General features: G+C 35.4%; 1 protein-coding gene across 3 annotated transcripts in view; it reads left to right on the top strand.

The window, feature by feature from the left end:
* CSPP1 (centrosome and spindle pole associated protein 1) overlaps positions 1–19,504 on the top strand; it is a 105,487-nt gene that overhangs the window by 48,978 nt on the left and 37,005 nt on the right. For 2 of the 3 annotated variants that reach the window (XM_065895018.1, XM_065895019.1), the window contains 2 exons: positions 3,627–3,756; positions 6,331–6,478. In XM_065895018.1, coding sequence (XP_065751090.1) covers positions 3,627–3,756; positions 6,331–6,478 — 278 coding nt within the window. Of the gene's footprint in view, positions 1–3,626; positions 3,757–6,330; positions 6,479–17,505; positions 17,659–19,504 lie in introns of all 3 variants that reach the window. The other variant, XM_065895016.1, reaches the window with a different exon arrangement.

Raw genomic sequence — 19,504 nt, forward strand, 5'->3', positions numbered from 1 at the left:
TAACATAATTAACAAGCTTATTTTAGCGGAAATGTATAGAAATTCACCTCAAACTTGAGAATATCTATTTTTACTAATCTCACAAGAATATTTATAAAACTTACCACATCCTAGTCCTTAAAGGAAGTCTCAGTAAATTTTGGTAGACTCATATCCTATGGACCATTTAAAGTAGAAATCAATTTTTAAAATAACAAACCCTTGATATATTGGAAATTAGAAAACGGAACGAATTAGGAAATATGTAAAAAGGATGAAAATTAAAATATTTATCAGGCATCTAAAAAGTGAGAAAAAGAATAGCAAAGTAAACCCAAAGAAGCAAGGAAAGAAATAATAAAGAAGAGAAATAAATGAAATAGAAATATATAATACTGAGGATCAACAGAATCTGAAGTTCTTTGAAAAGACTATTAAAATAGATAATTCTCTACTGATGTTGGTCAAGGAAAAAAAGAAAAAACCAAAAGTGAAAGGTATAAATAAGAAATATTAGGAATGAAAAAAATTGTCACTTTAGTTGTAGTTAACCTTAAAAAGACAATAAAAATATATTATGAACAAGTTTATGACAGTGAATTTAGAAATTTAAGTGAAGAAAAATTCCTATTAAAATTTAACTTAATAAAACTGATAAGAAGTAATAAAAAACATTGATAGTATCAAAACTGTTTTAAAATTTGGGGATCACAAGTTTCAAATCATCCCACAAAATAAACTCTGCATCTAGATGGACTGGTTAATTACACCAGACATTCAAGGAAAAAAATTAATCTTACACAAACTAATACAGAGTATCAAATTCATACTGCTACTGAGACTATGATACTCTTGATACTCAAACCTGACAAGGCCAATATGAGAATAGGAAGTTATAGGCTAGTTTCACTCACAGGAGAATCCTAAAATTGAACCTCATAATGTAGAAAAGGATATTTCATCCCAAATTGCAATTATTCTGGAAAGTAGAATGAATAAACTTAGTATTTCATATCAACTAAGAGTGTAGGCTCTGCAGGCAGAGTGCCTTGGTTTGAATCCAGGTTTTACTAATCAACTTAAGGCAAGTTTCTTAAGTTTTATTTCTTGTTTGTTAATTGGGATAATAGTGGTATCAACTCATAGGGTTATTCTGAGGATTGAATGAATTAAAATATGTAAAGCATCTAGAACCATGTCTGATATATACTAAATGCTAATTGGTGTTAGATATTGACATTATGGTAAAATCAATTACTGTAATAGATCATATTAAGAGAACAAAGAAAAAAGCTATATGGTTATCTCAATAGATACAGAGAAAGCATTAATAAAATTCAATATGTCAGTATATTAGAGGGAGAGCTGCTTACACTGAGAAAGTATAAACATGAAAAACCTACATCATATATTTTACTTAATGGTGAAATGTTTAAAATACTCTTTGAGATTGATAATAATGACTAGTGTAATTATCATTACTTTTAGGGCTCAATAATTGTAGCAAGGTCAAAAATAAGGAAGGAAGATAGGTACAAGGATTAGAAGAGAGAAAACTGATATTATTTGCAAAAGAATGTACAGAGAAAATATAGAATTAATAGGAGTGTTAGCAGAATTGATGAACACAAAATTAGTATATAAAAAGCAGTTGCAGGAAATGGTAATTTCTTAAAATGTTAAATGTCTACTTACCATACAACACTGCAGTTCCACTGCTAGGCATATACTAGAATGTCCTCTAACATCATATACAAAAATAAACTCACAGTAGATTAAAGACCTAAATGTAAGACCAGAAACCATAAAACTCCTCAAAGAAAACATAGAACACTCTTTGACATAAATTGTAGCAACGTTTTTTTGATCCATTTCCTAAAGCAAAGGAAATAAAAGCAAAAAATAAATAAATGGAACTTAATTAAACTTAAAAGCTTTTGCACAGCAAAGTAAACCATCGACAAAAGGAAAAGACTGGCTACTGAATGGGAGAAGATATTTGCAAATGATATGACCGATGAAGAGTTAATATCCAAAATATATAAACAGCTCATACAACTCAACATCCAAAAAACAAACAACCCTATTAAAAAATGGGCAGAAGACCTGAATAGACATTTCTCCAAAGAGGATGTGCACAGGGCCAGCAGGCAAATGAAAAGAGGCTTAACATCGCTAAGCATCAGAGAAATGCAAATTAAAGCCACAATGAGATATCACCTCACTCCTGTCAGGATGGTCATCAAAAAGAACACAACTAGCAAATGCTGGTGAGGATGTGGAGAAAAGGGAACCCTGGTACATTGTTGGTAGGAATGTAAATTGGTGCAGCCACTGTGGAAAGCAATATGGAAGTTCTCAAAAAGCTAAAAATAGAACTACTGTATTACTCCCCACTCCTGGGTGTATATCTGAGAAAACCAAAAACACTAATTCGAAAAGATACATGCACCCCATTGTTCATAGCAGCATTACTTACAGTTGCCAAGATATGGAAGCAACCTAAATATGCATCAACAGATGAGTGGATAAAGAAGGTGAGATTTATATACACAATGGAATACTACTCAGCCGTAAAAAAAAGAACAGAATTCTGCCATTTGCAGCAACATGGATGAACTTGGAGGGCATTATGCTAAGTGAAATAAGTCAGAGAAAGACAAATACTGTATGATATCATTTGTATGTGGAATCTAAAAAATACAACAAACTAATGAATATAACAAAAAAGAAGACTCACAGATATAGAGAGCAAACCAGTGGTTACCAATGGGGAGGGACAATCTTTTGGGTGTAAGATAAGCTCAAGGATATATTGTACAACATGGGGAATATAGCCAATATTTTTTAATAACTGTAAATGGAAAGTAACCTTTAAAATTGTATAAAAAATATATTTAAAAAAATCCCCAAAACAATAAAGCACACATTTTATTTTTACTACCTTTTGTAGTATCTTTTTTATTAATATAGTTTTATTTTTAAAATAATATTTGAGTTTATCTTTTATAATAAAGATATTTAAATATATTGTTTTCTTCAAAGTGGCTATATTCCTGTATTTTAACATGTATTATAAACAAATAGTACTTTATTCCTTGAGGTTTATATTACTGTAGTATGTTAAAAATTCTTTTTTGATTCCTTGTAAGTTTTTTAAAATTTTAAATTTATTTGGGATAGTCAGACTCTTTACTGTATTTATATTGTTTTATTCTTGAAATGGCTAGGAAGTTATTTTCAATACTTTATTTTGGAGCAAATTTATTGAGTAAGTCATTAGTTATGATATTACTAGAGGGACTTCCACTGCATTCAGAAAAGTGCGTAAGTAATATGTATATTGCTTTATGAATTATCACAAACTGTTTTTACTTGTATGTGAAAGTTTTACTTGCATGTAACTGCCACCTAGGTCAAGAAATAGATTCAGAAAAAAAAAAAAAGAAATAGATTCAGTAGATTTGAAAGTTCCATTAATTGTGAAAGCAGAGATGGGGTCATTTACTTAAGGATTTCTCTTTGAACTATAGGGAAATTCTTTCCCTATTTTAAATGTACTTAAATGCCATGCTATTTCAAAGGCGTGTTGCATTTTCTTCTTGTTTTGTTATAAATGAATCTGGATTATTGTGTATTTGATGTAGGAGTACGGTTGGACAGAATGAACTGAAAATTACAAGTGATCGAGCAATAAATTCAGGATTGTTTTTTGAAGGTAAACCAAAGCCTTCAAAACAGTCACTTCAGTCTTACCAAGAAGCTTTGCAGCAGCAGGTATTCATTCATTTTTTTATTCATTCGTTTGTTCGTTCATCTAATGTTAAACATCTTATGTGTTAGTACAGTGTTCTGTTAAAACTCAGAGTGTGGCAGAGGAGAACAAATTCCATTTATTTATAATTCAGTGTGATAAGGTTTGATGTAGGTAGACTGGAATGCATGGGATAGGGAGAATAATTGCCTGGGCTGTTAGGAGGGCTTCACATGGTTGATGATATTTGAGTTGCATGTTATACAGTGAATAAATGTGAAATTCCTGGTGTATTCAGGGGATGGAATTGATGTAGGAGAAGGGGCTGGAGTGTTAGATTGTGCTGGATTGTGAAGGATGGCTAATAAGGGGTTTTCAGTTTCATCTTGTTATCAGTAGCCAAAGGGAGGACATTTTAAACCAAAGAGTGAAAGAAATAGTTGATACGAGTAGATGTGGCTTTCAGGAAGATATCTGGTTCTGATATGGACGGTTGGGAAAGAGATGTGGCAGAGAAACCTTTTAGTAAACTATTGAGGTATTCCAGCCAGGAGGTAACAAGGCCCTGAACCAGGTGGGGAAGATGGGAGGGCATCCAAGAGACAATTCTGGGGTTCCATTGATAGGGCTTAGATTTAGGGAGTGAGGAAAGAACAGAGGGCTTGAAGATGATTCTGAGTGTTGTAAACTGAGAGAATAATGAGGCTGTGAACTGATGGTAGGGAAAAAAGAGGTAGAATGCTTAGGGAGGAGGATAATGTTCTGTTGTGGTTTGTAATGTTTGGAGAGAGTTTACTTAAGAGTAACTGTATCAGGGACTTCCCTGGTGGCGCAGTGGTTAAGAATCCACCTGCCAATGCTGGGCACACGGGTTTGAGCCCTGGTCCAGGAAGATCCCACATGCCGTGGAGCAACTAAGCCCGTGCATCACAACTACTGAGCTTGCACTCTACAGCCCGCGAGCCACAACTACTGAGCCTGCGTGCCACAACTCATGAAGCCTGTGCACCTAGAGCCCGTGCTCTGCAACAAGAGAAGCCACTGCAATGAGAAGCCTGTGCACCGCAACGAAGAGTAGCACCCGCTCATCGCAACTAGAGAAAGCCCTTGCGCAGTAACAAAGACCCAATGCAGCCAAAAATAAATAAATAATAATAAATTAATAGCTTAAAAAAAAAAAGAGTAACTGTTTTAGATGTATGGGTTTTTTGAGGGGAATACTCATATCTCCTCCAGAGAGGACCCTGGAACTCTAGGTATATATTCACCTGAGGTACTTTTCTACAAAGTTTCACTTGGATTTCCTCTAAAGCTCAGCTTTTTTGTTCAGTTTTTTACGTTGGGCAACCTCCTTGGAAGGTGGATTTTTTTAAATTACAAAATTACCAACATTATTTTTTTTTGTGTTATGATTCTACAAACAAAAGACTGCATTTATCTGTCTGTTTTCAAATGAGCATATTAAAAACACCACCAACAAAACCAGATTTCCTAACTCTAGAATTTTATTTTATGTATGTGATAACTTCCTTGGCCTTTCTGGAGTAGTTGCTTAAATTTTCCATGCATATGGTTATGATTTTAAAAGTAGCTTTCCAAAATGTAGATCTTTATTCATTGCCTATTTATGCTTTTAGAGACCAACCCTGTGCTTATACTTGATGATGATAAGACTGTATTTGTTTTTATGCTTTCATAAAGTATACTTAAATAGCCCAACACTCTCCAGAGAGCTTTGAACCTTCAACAGCTTTGAATTTGGGGAATGGAGTTTGCCCAGGGTAGAGTAGGTCTGGTGGGGTATAGGAATTAGTTGGCCCAGATCTCATGAGGTGTGAGGAGTAGTTTGTTGCTGGCCAGATCCCATGAAAGGGTAGATGAAAAAAGGAAGTAGGGAGATTTTGTTGGTCCCCATGAAACTGGTGAGGTTAGGGAGGGAATGAAGCTGGGGGGTGGGAAGATGGAGTTGGTTTAGTCCAAAGTGGCACCAGTGGCTGGAAAGGACTCAAGTGACACGATGTGAGGGAGTAGCAGCTATATATTCCAGCTATCAAAGTGTTGTTAAATTGTTTTTATTTTATTTTTTTATAAATTTATTTTATTTTTGGCTGCATTGGGTCTTTGTTGCTGCATGTGGGCTTTCTCTAGTTGCGGCAAGCAGGGGCTACTCTTCGTTGTGGTGCCCAGGCTACTCATTGCGGTGGCTTCTCTTGCTGCGGAGCGTGGGCTCTAGGTGCGCGGGCTTCAGTAGTTGTGGCATATGGGCTCAGTAGTTGTGGCTCGTGGGCTCTAGAGCACAGGCTCAGTAGTTGTAGTGCACCAGCTTAGTTGTTCCATGGCATGTGGGATCTTCCTAGACCAGGGCTCGAACCCGTGTGCCCTGCATTGGCAGGCGGATTCTTAAACCACCGCGCCATCAGGGAAGCCCCTTAAATTGTTTTAAAATATATTTGTGATGTTAAATTTTATAGTGAAGTATACTGAAAAAAAATCCAGTTTTTTCTCTAATAAGAAAAATAAACTCTGACATTAAAACTAACTTTTTGTATCAGAATACTTGTCAGCACTTATTACGAATGTTTCTTAATGTTGTTAAGATTCGAGAAAGAGAAGAAAGAAGAAAGAAAGAACGAGAAGAAAAAGAAGAATATGAAGCTAAATTAGAAGCTGAAATGAGAAGTTATAACCCCTGGGGGAAAGGTGGAGGTGGTGCTCCTCTGAGAGATACAAAAGGAAATCTGATAAGTATGTTATTTCCATTGATTTGTTGTTTTTAAGAGAAACTCAGTTTAACTTTTTAAAAGAATGGGGAGTAGAAAAAAGTGGGAATCATAGTCTGTAAGGCAAGGTCTCTTTTTGTACAGCTTAATGCAAAAAAGGTATTTTGACAGTAAGCATAATAACAGGTTAGTTAAAACGCCTTTTTTCTTCAGATTACTATTTATTTATTTATTTATTTTTATTCATTTATTTTTATTACAAAATTTTCACCCTCCAATGATAATAACTCAGTTGCAGAGAAAAGTTCATGTTATTTGGCAAGTTTTTACCCAAACTAGTAGTTAGAATTTTTAAAAGTTTTCTAGTAAAAACAATAAAACCCTTATTGTAATTTGTTTTTAAACTAGTAAGACGTCTTTAAAATAAGTGATCCGGTGTAGTGGGGGGATGTTATATTTAATTCATATATGCCATGTACTTGCACAATGCAGGGACTCCTTTGACAAAGATCTGGCCTCAAAGTTTTGGCAGGTTGCAGAATTATATTGATTTATCTTTCAATTATGTACTCTTTAAAAATGTTCTATCTAGAAATCACACAACAAGCACTTTGAAAAGACGCTTTATATAACTTGTTATATATATTGGAATGGTCTCTGATTAGCTTTTAGCTTAGAATAAAAGCAGAGAAAGATAATGGGTTTTTTTAAAATTGTTTAATTGTAAATGAGAAATGAATAATTAGGAACCCATTAAAATGGTAAAAATGTAAATTTCACATTCTTTGGGTTTATGCTTTGTTGTAGGGATAGCTGAGTGATGCAATCAGAAGATTTTGAGGGGTACTGAGTTATTAGAGTTCTTAAGTATTATGCCTTTGATTCTTTGTTAAAGATGACTTTTTAAAAAAGATATATTTGAGGCCCACTTAAATTAATGAGATAATTCTTTTATTTTCCAAAGGATTTATTCCTTTCCTTTCTTCACCTCATAAATACTTTCCTCACAGTTTTGAAGACTAGAACTCTTACTCTCTCTTTATAGATGAGATGATTTTAGGTGATGCATAGATAAGCCTAGAAGTTAAATGTTTATTTGAATATATATTAGAAAAACACTGGTTTTCCATTAATGGATAGTACTATAACATTTCCTTTGAAAGTAAAGGCATTTAACGAAAAGTGCTCTAACGAAGAACTCCCATTTCTCAGAGGCTTAAGGCTTAAGGCAGTGTAAATTTACTTCTCACTTAAGTCACATTCTGATGCTGTTTGGGTGGTTCTCCTCCAAGCGGTGACTTGGAAATGTGAGCTTCTTCCATTATGTCATTCCACCATTTTGGAGTCCTTTATTTCTAGCTGCACAGATGTGGTCCAGAGGGTGGGAGAACAAGTTGAGAATTTTGTTGGGGCCTGGCCTGAAAGTGGAGGAATATCACTTTTGTCTTTGTTCCATTGTTCAGACCTAGTTATAAGGTTCTAAAGTAACTGCTTGGGAGGCTGGGAAGTTTTGGGTTCTTTATACCCAGGAGGAGGACATGAGATTGATAAGCATCTACCCAGTCTTTGCTATTAAATTGTAAATTGATAGAAACATAACAGTTACCACGAAGGAAGTGCTTATTTATGTAACAGAAACTTTGGGAAACACTGGAATAATTTCCTAGAAGTTTCCAGCTTGCTCTAAGATTATATCCAGTTCAGACAATACAGTTACAGTGTTTTGTGTATGTTTAATTGGTGGAAGTGAGTAGGATAAGTATTTGTTATTGAATTATAAAATACTGTTTTAGAATTGCTTGACCTGACAGGAATGGAGCAAACTTTTCTGAGATTTTTACTTTTAGTGGTAATGTTTAGTTTGCTTATTTAATGCTACAGTCATGCCATGAAATAAAAAAGGTGTGCTGTTTTATCAAATGCAGTGGAACTTTTTTTTAAATGGTATTTTCAAAGCAAGTAAACTCATCACTTAAAGAATATCAGTTTATTTTGTATGTGGCTGTTATATTTTAGAGAGAGAGGGAACATAATTTTTCTATTTAAAATATGTAGTAAAGGGCTTCCCTGGTGGCACAGTGGTTGAGAGTCTGTCTGCCAACGCAGGGGACACATGTTCGTACCCCGGTCCGGGAAGATCCCACATGCCGCGGAGCGGCTGGGCCCATGGGCCATGGCCGCTGAGCCTGCGCGTCCGGAGCCTGTGCTCCGCAGCGGGAGAGGCCACAACAGTGAGAGGCCCGCGTACCGCAAAAAAAAAAAAAAAAAAAAAAAAAAAAAAAATGTAGTAAAGTTCAGTGTTTGCTTTATTTCATGAGATGGCCAAGACCATATAACAGGGGTTATGTTGGGTAACTTTAATTCAGCTGCTGGCTTTTCTACTTACTCCTGTTTCATCTTTGATCTTTTATTACAAACAAATTAAAGAAATTGAATGTTCACCATTATCTTCGCTCTCTAAGAAAGATCTCTTTATAAGGTAAACTCGTTATTAATAAAATATCAAAATCTGTTACTCATATAATTTTAACATAGCATCAACCCTTTTAGAGTAAATACCTCTCGTTTTGATTACTTGTACTACACTTAAGATCTGTTTCTCAAAATGACAAAACTGTATCAATGGAGAACAAATCACTGGTTACCAAAGATGATAGCTGAGGAGAGGGAGTAACTATGATGGAGTTTTTGGGGGTGATGGCACTCTTCTGTACCCTGATTATGGTGATGTTACTTGACTCTATTGTATATTAAAAATTTAAAAAACCTGTACACCAAGAGAAAAAAGTAAAAAAAAAATTTAAAAATACTTAACCAATTTGAAAGATAGCAGAAATATCTTATAGTTCTAATTGATTAATAGCAAGATCGCTTCACATATATTTGGTTAAATATTTGTATTTCTTTTATGTATTATATTTGCCCCAGTTAGATTTACGTTTGTTTTTATACTGTTTATTGAGACACAATTTGCATACAATAAAATTCGCCTTTTTTTTTTTTTTTTTTTTTTTTTTTGCGGTACGCGGGCTTCTCTCTGCTGTGGCCTCTCCAGCCACGGAGCACAGGCTCCGGATGCGCAGGCCCAGCGGCCATGGCTCACGGGCCCAGCCGCTCCGTGGCACGTGGGATCCTCCCAGACGGGGGCACGAACCCGTGTCCCCTGCATCGGCAGGTGGACTCTCAACCACTGCGCCACCAGGGCCCAAAATTCACCCTTTTAAAGTGTTTTGTTCATTGAGTTTTGACAACTGATTCTGGTAACCACTGCCATAATCAAGATATTGAACATTTCTAACTTATCCAGCCCGATACCCTTGTCAGTCTCTGATCTGCACTCTTTCACAATAGTATTGCCTTTTATGTTTTTTTTAATGTCTTTGTCATACAAAAACTTAGTATGATGTTTTTGAGATTTATCCATGTTGTTATATATGTCAGTAGTGTATTTCTTTTTATTACTGAATAGTATTCTGTTGTGGGGAAGCACCACAGTTGTTTATCCATTTACCAGTTGATAGATTTTTGGATTCTTTATAGTTTGAGGCTATTATGAATAAAGCTGTTATAAACATTCACTTACAGGTCTTTGTGTGGACATAAGTTTTCAGTTTTTTTGGGTAAATGCCTAGGAATGGAATTGCTGGGACATATAATAAGTGTATGTTTACCTGTGTAAGAAGCTCCCAGACCTCTTCCCAAAGTGGTTGTGCCATTTTGCATTCCCACCAGCAGAGCATGAGATTTCCCGTTGCTGTGAACCCTCATCAGCGCTTGAGATTGTCTTAGAAATTTGTCATTCTATTAAGTGTGTAGTGACATCTCATTGTAACTTTTTGTTTTGAAATAATTTGACTTATAGAAGAGTTGCAAAGATAGTATAGAGAGCACCTTTTACCTAGGTTCCCTTAATGTTAACACCTTATGTAATCTTGGCACAGTGATCAAAACTGAAAATTAAAATCATTATGATACTATTAATTAAATGATAGACTTTATTTGGATTTCACCAGTTTTTCCCCTAAATCCTTATTCTGTTCCAGACTGTAGTCCAGGATCCCATGTTGCATTTAGTTGTCATGTGTCTTTAGTCTCCTCCAGTCTGACAGTTCCTCTTTCTGTGTCTTTTTTGTTTTTATACATATATAATAGCTTTATTGAGATCTAATTCCCATAACACACAATTTACCCATTTAAAATATACAATTCAGTAGTTTTTAGTATATTCATAGGGTTGTGCTAAAATCACATAGTCAACTTTAAAACAATTTCCCTTTTGAATTGCTTTGGTACTTTTGTTGAAAATCAGTTGACCATAACATTATTTCTAGACTCTCAGTTATGTCTCATTGATGTAGATGTCTGTCCATATGCCCTGTTACTCTCTTCATTATTGTAGCTATGTAGTAAGCTTTGAAATGGAGAGGTGTGAGTCTTTGAACTTTGTTCTTCTTTTTCAAGATTGTTTTGGGAACTTGACTTCCTTGGCATTTTCATATAAATTTTACTCAGTTTGTCAACCTTAACAAAAAAAAGCAAGCTGGGATTTTTCATTGACTTTGTAAGTCAGTTTTGGGAAAGCCAGCATCTTAATTTAACAATATTAGTCTTTTGATCCATAAATGTGGAATATTTATCCACTAATTAGTCTTGGTTAACTTCTCTTAGCAATATTTTGTAGTTCTATTTTGTAAACCTATTTTGTTAATTATATACTTAAGTATTTAATGTGTTTTGTCACTGTTTTAAAAGATACGTTTAAAAATTTCAATATCTATTTGCTCATTGCTAGTTTGTTGAAATATAGTTGATTTTTGTGTATTGTCCTTGCTTAAGTCACTCGTTTCAGTAGTTTTTTTTTTTTGGTAGATTCTTCAGGATTTTTTTTATGTAGACAGTCATGTTATCTGTAGACAGAGTTTTATTTCTTCCTTTCCAATCTGAATGCCTTTTACTTATTTTACTTGTCTTTTCCCTGGTTAGGAACTCTAGTACAATGTTTAGAAATCATGACACCAAATCGTGAAGTTTGGTGGTTTGAATCATTTGAGGAATTTATCCATTTCTTCTGAGTTTTTGAATTTTTTGGCATAAAGTTCATAATATTTTATTATTATTCTTTTAAGCTCTGTAGGGTCTATAGTGATGGCACCTGCTTCTCTTTTATTCCTGATATTTGTAACTTTAATATTCTTTCCTTTTTCTTAACCAGTTTGCCTAGAGATTATCTATTTGATTGATCTTTTCATAGAACCAGCTTTTGTTTTCATTGATTTTTCTCTGTTGTTCTTCTCTTCCTATTTCATTGATTTTTGCTCTTTACTATTTTCTTTCTTTTGTTTGCTTTGTGCTTTTAATTTTCTCTTCTTTTTCTGATTTATTAGTGTGGAAGCTTAGATTATGGTTTGAGACCTTATTTCTTTCCTAATATATGCATTTTAAAATGCTACAAATTTCCCTCTGAGTACTGCTTTAACTGTATATCTCAGATTTGATATGTTATATTTTCATTTTCATTCAATTCAGTTTTCTAATTCTCCTTTTCTTTGACCCATTGATTATTTAGAAGTGAGTTTTAAAAATTTCCAAATATTTGGATTTGCAAATGAAGCAACTGCAAAGGATTAATCTCCAAAATATACAAGCAGCTCATGCAGCTCAATATCTAAAAAACAAACAACTCAATCCCAAAATGGGCAGAAGACCTAAATAGCCATTTCTCCAAAGAAGATATACAGATTGCCAACAAACAGATGAAAAGATGCTCAACATCACTAATCATTAGAGAAATGCATATCAAAACTACAATGAGGTATCACCTCACACTGGTCAGAATGGCCATCATCAAAAAATCTACAAACAATAAATGCTGGAGAGGGTTGGAGAAAAGGGAACCTTCTTGCAGTGTTGATGGGAATGTAAATTGATACAGCCACTATGGAGAACAGTATGGAGGTTCCTTAAAAAACTAAAAATAGGGCTTACCTGGTGGCACAGTGGTTGAGAGTCCGCCTACCGATGCAGGGGACGTGGGTTCATGCCCCAGTCTGGGAGGATCCCGCATGCCGCGGAGCGGCTGGGCCTGTGAGCCATGGCTGCAGGGCCTGCGCATCTGGAGCCTGTGCTCCGCGGCAGGAGAGGCCACGGTGGTGAGAGGCCCGTGTACCGCAAAAAAAAAAAGAAACAAAACTAAAAATAGAACTACCATATGGCCCAGAAATCCCACTCCTGGGCATATACCCTGAGAAAACCATAATTCAAAAAGAGTTATGTACCACAATGTTCATTGCAGCACTATTTACAATAGGCAGGACACGGAAGCAACCTAAGTGTCCATCAACAGATGAATGCATAAAGAAGATGTGGCACATATATACAATGGAATATTACTCAGCCATTAAAAGAAACAAAATTGAGTTATTTGTAGTGAGGTAGGTGGACCTAGAGTCTGTCATACAGAGTGAAGTAAGTCAGAAAGAGAAAAACAAATACCATATGCTAACACATATATATGGAATCTAAAAAAACAAAACAAAAAAAACAATGGTTCTGACGAACCTAGGGGCAGGACAGGAATAAAGACCTAGACGTAGAGAGTAGACAGGAGGGCACAGGGAATGGGAAGGGTAAGCTGGGACGATGTGAGAGAGTAACGTTGACATATATACACTACCAAATGTAAAATGGATAGCTGATGGGAAGCAGCTGCATGGCCCAGGGAGATCAGCTTGGTGCTTTGCGACCACCTAGTGGGGTGGGATAAGGAGGGTGGGAGGGAGATGCAATAGGGAGGGGATATGGGGATATACGTATGCATGTAGCTGATTCACTTTGTTATACAGCAGAAACTAACACAACACTGTAAAGCAACTATACTCCAATAAAGATGTTAAAAAAAAAATTCCAAATATTTGGGCATATTTCCAGATAGCTTCCTGTTGTTCACTTCTAGCATATATTCTGTTTTGTTCAGAGAGTATACTTGTTTGTTATTTCAGTGTTTTTAAGTTTATGAGATTTATTTTATGGACTACCAATTTTATATATACATATATATATATATATATATATATTTTTTTTTTTTTTTTTTTTTTTGGCGATACGTGGGCCTCTCACTGTTGTGGCCTCTCCCATTGCGGAGCACAGGCTCCGGACGTGCAGGCTCAGTGGCCGTGGCTCACGGGCCCAGCCGCTCCGCGGCATGTGGGATCTTCCAAGACTGGGGCATGAACCCGTGTCCCCTGCATCAGCAGGCGGACTCTCAACCACTGCGCCACCAGGGAAGCCCCCATTTTTATTTACCTTATAGACTGTGATCTCTATTAGTAAGTGTATATATTAGCCTATAAGGTATATATTAACCTAATTTGGAAATATGTACTGTACTAGTAGTGACAGTATTGGAAATTTTCTTTAGCCCTCTGAATTGATTCATTATAAAAGAGTTTGTGTGTCAGCAGTAGATTGCTGAGTAATCCCGGCCTATGGTACTATTTAACATAACTTAGCCATTTTCTTTAAAATGTTTGGTATTTTCCACCAAAGTACAAAGAGTAACTTGTAAAGTTAATTTTAATTTCAAAGTATTTATTTAGGCTTATAAAAAAGCAAAGATTATAAAATAAAATAAGGAATGAAAAGAATTAATTATTATTTATGTATTGTTTACCTGTAGGTATCATATAATTTATCATATAATATCATATAATCATATAATTTATCAGCCCTGGTCTGATAAATTGATCAGAGAGTAGAATTATTTTCCCACTCATGAATCTGTAACATTTTCTTTTGTTATTCCTTTCTTTGTGGAATTATTCTTGTAATGCTAGCAATATTATATTAAATGATATAATGATATACATTTGAAATAAATGCCCATTTTCAGTGATACCTTTTCAGTTGGCAAATTACACTTTTGACCAAAGTGCTTTTTTAAATTTTCATCTTTTAGCTGACTTCATACCTTTTATTTTACTGCCTCGCAAAAAGATAGACAAGGAGTGACCAATTGATTGATAAATCATCTCTTCTAATAAAAAGCAATATGGATTTGTTTTGATTGCTGAGTCTGATAGTCTTGTCTTAAATAATAATTATGTACTCTGATGAAATTAATTTTCCTTTTATATAAATACATTGACTATTCTAATAGTTGAGAAAACTGTAATCACAACAGTAAATTAAAACATGTTATTAATTTTGAAGTTTATTATAGTGTTTACTTGTAGGATATATATCTCTTACTTTATAGTTTGTGTAGGTGAATATCAAAGTGATATTTTATTCCCTGACCTTTCACTAGTTTGGTAATAGAGTGAGCTTAATATATTGCACTCTTGTAATATAAAAAAGAATACTATATGTATAGTTGTTCATAGTGACTTATTTACATAGGCTGGTTTTATGCTCTTCTAGTGAATTGGATGACAATGAGATATTGATTTCCCATAGGAGTTATTTTGTTTCATTTTTATGACAGTTTTGAGACCACAGCTATTCATTAGTTCATGACCTTAACTTTCCCATCATCTTTCTAGTTTCATTTACCTCCCATATTCAGATAGATCCCAGGATTTGGCTGTGATTTCAGGAGTACCTAACTAATTCTTGCCTTACCACTCCTTGGTACTTGAAAGTTTTCTTGGAATCAGCTTTTCTCTGTGTTTTCAGCCAGTCCCTTCTCTCTTGCATTTTTGGGTTTTTTTGTACTAATTCCTTCCCTTCCAGCTCTGAACATACTTTGGTTAACTTATATTCTTAAGCACAAATAAACAAACAAAAACTCTGCTCTTGACCTTGCTGTACTTCCCTTACATAAAACACACTCCAAAAGTAGCCTGTACTTGTTGCTGCTACTTCTTACCATCCTCTTATTGCTTCATATTCTATAAAATGACTTCTAGTTCCTACTACTCTACTGATGCTACATTTTCAAAAATAACTGATGTCCTAATTTCTAATTTAATGGTTTTTACTCAGTGTTCATCCTCTTTGAATTGGGTTGACAATTCTTGCCTTTGAGTCCTGTGCATTCTCTGCAGTGCTATCCTCTCTTCACCTGACATTTATTGTATGTGTATTAGGAACTGGGTTATTCTTCTGGGTCTGTAAACCTGAACTTTGTTCTAGGACTGTCTTCTGACATCATGTGTTCCTCGAGTTAGATATATTCCTTCTATCCATTTTCTCCCACCTATCCAGTTTCTGAGTCCAACCTGTCTTTTCTTTCTTTCTTTTAATCGGTGCATTAGGCAGTTAGTTTAATAATTACTTTATTTATTTTTGGCCACACCGCACGGCATGTGGGATCTTAGTTACCCAGCCAGGGATTGAACCTGTATCTCCTGCAGTGGAAGCACAGAGTCTTAACCACTGGACCATCAGGGAAGTCCCCGACCTGTCTTAAAAGCAGCAGCAAGGATGTGAACTTTCCTGATTCTGAACTCTCTTTCTCTTTGGTAATGTTCATGTGTTATTTGCCATGTTCTATCTGGTATTCAAACTGTGATTCATGTTGAAAATACATCCTTGAACATAACAGGCTTTCTGATAAGCACTTTCTTTTTTTTGCTGTACGCGGGCCTCTCACTGCTGTGGCCTCTCCCGTTGCGGAGCACAGGCTCCAGACGCGCAGGCCCAGCGGCCATGGCCCACAGGCCCGGCCGCTCCGTGGCATGTGGGATCCTCCTGGACCGGGGCACGAACCCATGTCCCCTGCATCGGCAGGCGGACCCTCAACCACTGCACCACCAGGGAAGCCCTGATAAGCACTTCTTATATCCAGGTTTATGTTCACGTTCACTGCTGCCATACTATCTCAGTTACTTTTGTGGAGAAAAACTACTTTTTATCTTGTTAAAGCTTTTGTGTTCTATAACCATTCAAGTTTGTTTTTAAGATTGACTGGTTGTTTGATGTAGTCTTATGTGCTCAGATTTTTGCCATGCATATGTGGTATCTATTGCTGTTTTCCTAACATGTAGTATTTAAAAAAAAACATTTTCTTGCAGTTCTTTTTTTTTTTTTGCGGTACGCGGGCCTCTCACTGTTGTGGCCTCTCCCGTTGTGGAGCACAGTCTCCAGATGTGCAGGCTCAGCAGCCATGGCTCACGGGCCCAGCCGCTCCGCGGCATGTGGGATCTTCCTTGACCGGGGCACGAACCCATGTCCCCTGCATCGGCAGGCGGACTCCCAGCCACTGCGCCACCAGGGAAGCCCATATCTTTCAGTTCTTGAGTTAGTAATTTGTGAGTGTTTTAGCTGGATGGTTCTGTCTCAGGATCTCTCATGAGGTTGCAGTCCAAGATGTCACCTGGGGCTACAGTTGTTTGAAGTCTTGATTGGGACTGGAGAATCTGTTTCCTATATGGCTCCTTCACACAGCTCTGGAGGCCTCAGTTGCTTGCCATGTGGGCTTGTCTTTAGAGCTCCTTAAGTGTCCTTTAGAAATGGTAGGTGGCTTCTTCAGAGTGAGTGAGCCAATAGATCAAGCAAGGTGGAAATATATTGTCTTTCATGAAGTAGCCTCAGAAGTCATATACCATCATTGTGCATGCAGTATCCTTTTCATAAGAAACAGTCCACACTCCAGGGGAGGGGAATTGAGCTCCATCTTTTAAGGGAGGATTGTAAAAAAATTTGTGGACATATTTTAAAACTCCACTCCACATGATATTTTTTCATTAGGAATACTAATGATGTTGGGTAAATTTCACCATGACTTGTTTTGAATTGTAACTATGTTCTGTATTTAACATATTCAAAGTTCTGAAGTAACATAGATATGAATATGGTTTTTATGGGTTGTCAAAAATCCATATACTAAGTTCTCTACTGATTTTGAATTTATTTTGTAAGGTTATTTTCTGAAAAATTTCTTACAAGTTTTGAGAATTTTGTTTCTGTTTTCAGGGCACCAAGATACCATTGAATTATTCCAGCTCTGTCCTATTGTTTTTCTCTCCATTTGCCTACTTTAAGAAAATGAATTAAGTATACTAATTATAGAAATGCGTTTATTGAAATAAATGGCTTATTTTTCCCTCTCAGCTGATTTGAATAGGATGCACAGACAAAATATAGATGCCTTCCATAACCCAGATGCAAGAACATATGAAGATAAAAGGGCTGTTGTATCTCTAGACCAAAATTTAGCCACTTCAGATGCTGAGAACCTAGAAGATTCTGCAAATAAAAACTCAGGTTTTTAATCACATTCTATTCTTTTGTTTTTTGGGGTTTTTTTTACATTTCTAAAGTTGTTCTGTTCTCCAAGAAAGTTCTTATGATTTTGAGAATTTGGTTACTCTGAGTCAGGAAGCATAACACATTATTCATGCTATTTACAATAACTTTTCTACATAGGTACTTTGAAAAAAGTGAATAAAGAAATACATCTTGCTCCTTAATAATATGTATGTATTCTCAGCTTTATTACTTGCTTATGTATACTTTAGCTATTGCTAACACTTTTATTTTGCTGATGGGGAGGGCATTTCTTAAAATCAAGTAGTCTTTCTACCCATACAGAGTTTGGTAAAGTTTATGGGTTCTTATACCATCAGAATTAGTTTGAATTAGTGAAAACATATCAGATGTTGTATGATAAATTGCACGGTGAAATTCATTTTTTGTTTGTTTTATAATCAGTTGCCCTCCCTTATAAAACCACAATATACAAAGAAATAAATGAAGTAATTAAAAGTTTACTTTGACTTCTGGTCACATCTGCCTTTCATAAGCAAATATCTTTGATTTGTTATTAAACAGGGTCCTTTAATTAAAGATTCTGTAAATTGAAGATTATTCAATATCTTTCTTTATGACTTGCCAGGAAAAGTTGTAATCATCTTTATCAAGTATATGTGAAAGTATGTTACATATTTAAAATTCAAATGAAGTTTAAAGAATATACCACCTTACACTATATTTTGATGCCTATAAAAGTAACCATTTATTTATGACAAATTCTCTTTTGTATATTCACAGAAATTTTAATTTTAGACTAGAAAAGAACTCTATATTAGGAAGTCTTTCTAAAATGTCCCCGACTAATCATAGTTTTTTACAAACTTAAAAAATCTTTTAATGCATATTGGCTAAATAGGCAGACTAAATGGTGAGCTCTGATTAGAATTACTAGCCTTGCATCTTTCAAGCCTTTGATGGTAGCACTGATCTCTGCAGCCTTTTTGAACACTTCATGAGATGTGTGGTTGGTTGTTTCCATGGACAGCCTGTATCACTGTTTGATCTCTAATTACAAGAAAATGCTTTCCTACTTTGATCCACAATAGATTATTACACAGTGGATCTAGTTTTGAGTTTTGGAGTACTAAAATTAGAACTTTTGATTTTGATGAAATTACTAATTTGGCTGTCACTCTGAGTCTGTAATAATTCAGTGTACAATAGCAGCATCAAAACACCTTTCCATTTTATTGAAGAGAATTTTGACCTCTTTCTGATTATCATTATTTTTCTCTTCATTGGCTTCTGCTTCTGGTAGTCTTTATTGAGATCAGTGGTACAGACCCCTTCTCTTCTGTTCTCTTCCACACCCTGTATTGTTTGTAGTTCTCTCTTAGCCTAGAACTTTCTCTGTCATAGTAATAACACTTTAGGCATCTAGCTCTGCTTACAAAGCAAAAGCCCTGGAAAAATCAAAGCTTTCCGTGACCCATTCCCAAGAAGGAGCACAAGCTTGATGATTGAATATGCATAGCAGAATTTATTGTCTATTGCCTTTCTGTACACTACCAGGGTTTTGGTGCAGCTGTTGTGGCCAGGATGCTCTAGTTTAAGAAATCATATAAAATCATAAAATGTTAAAATTTCCCTTTTTTGTGAATTGAAATTTCCTAAATTAACTTTCATTCCCTAAGAATTCACCTAAAACAGACTTTCTGAATGCAAAAAACTATTGAGAGTCACCTAATTTGTTGGTATGCCATCATATATGTGTAGGAGTGTGTGTGTATACATATGTATGTGTGTGTACACATACACATACATATGTGGCATGTAATATTTTAAAGGCTTTAAGGGA

Source organism: Phocoena phocoena, chromosome 17 (assembly GCF_963924675.1).
Source record: "Phocoena phocoena chromosome 17, mPhoPho1.1, whole genome shotgun sequence".
Lineage (NCBI taxonomy): Eukaryota > Metazoa > Chordata > Mammalia > Artiodactyla > Phocoenidae > Phocoena > Phocoena phocoena.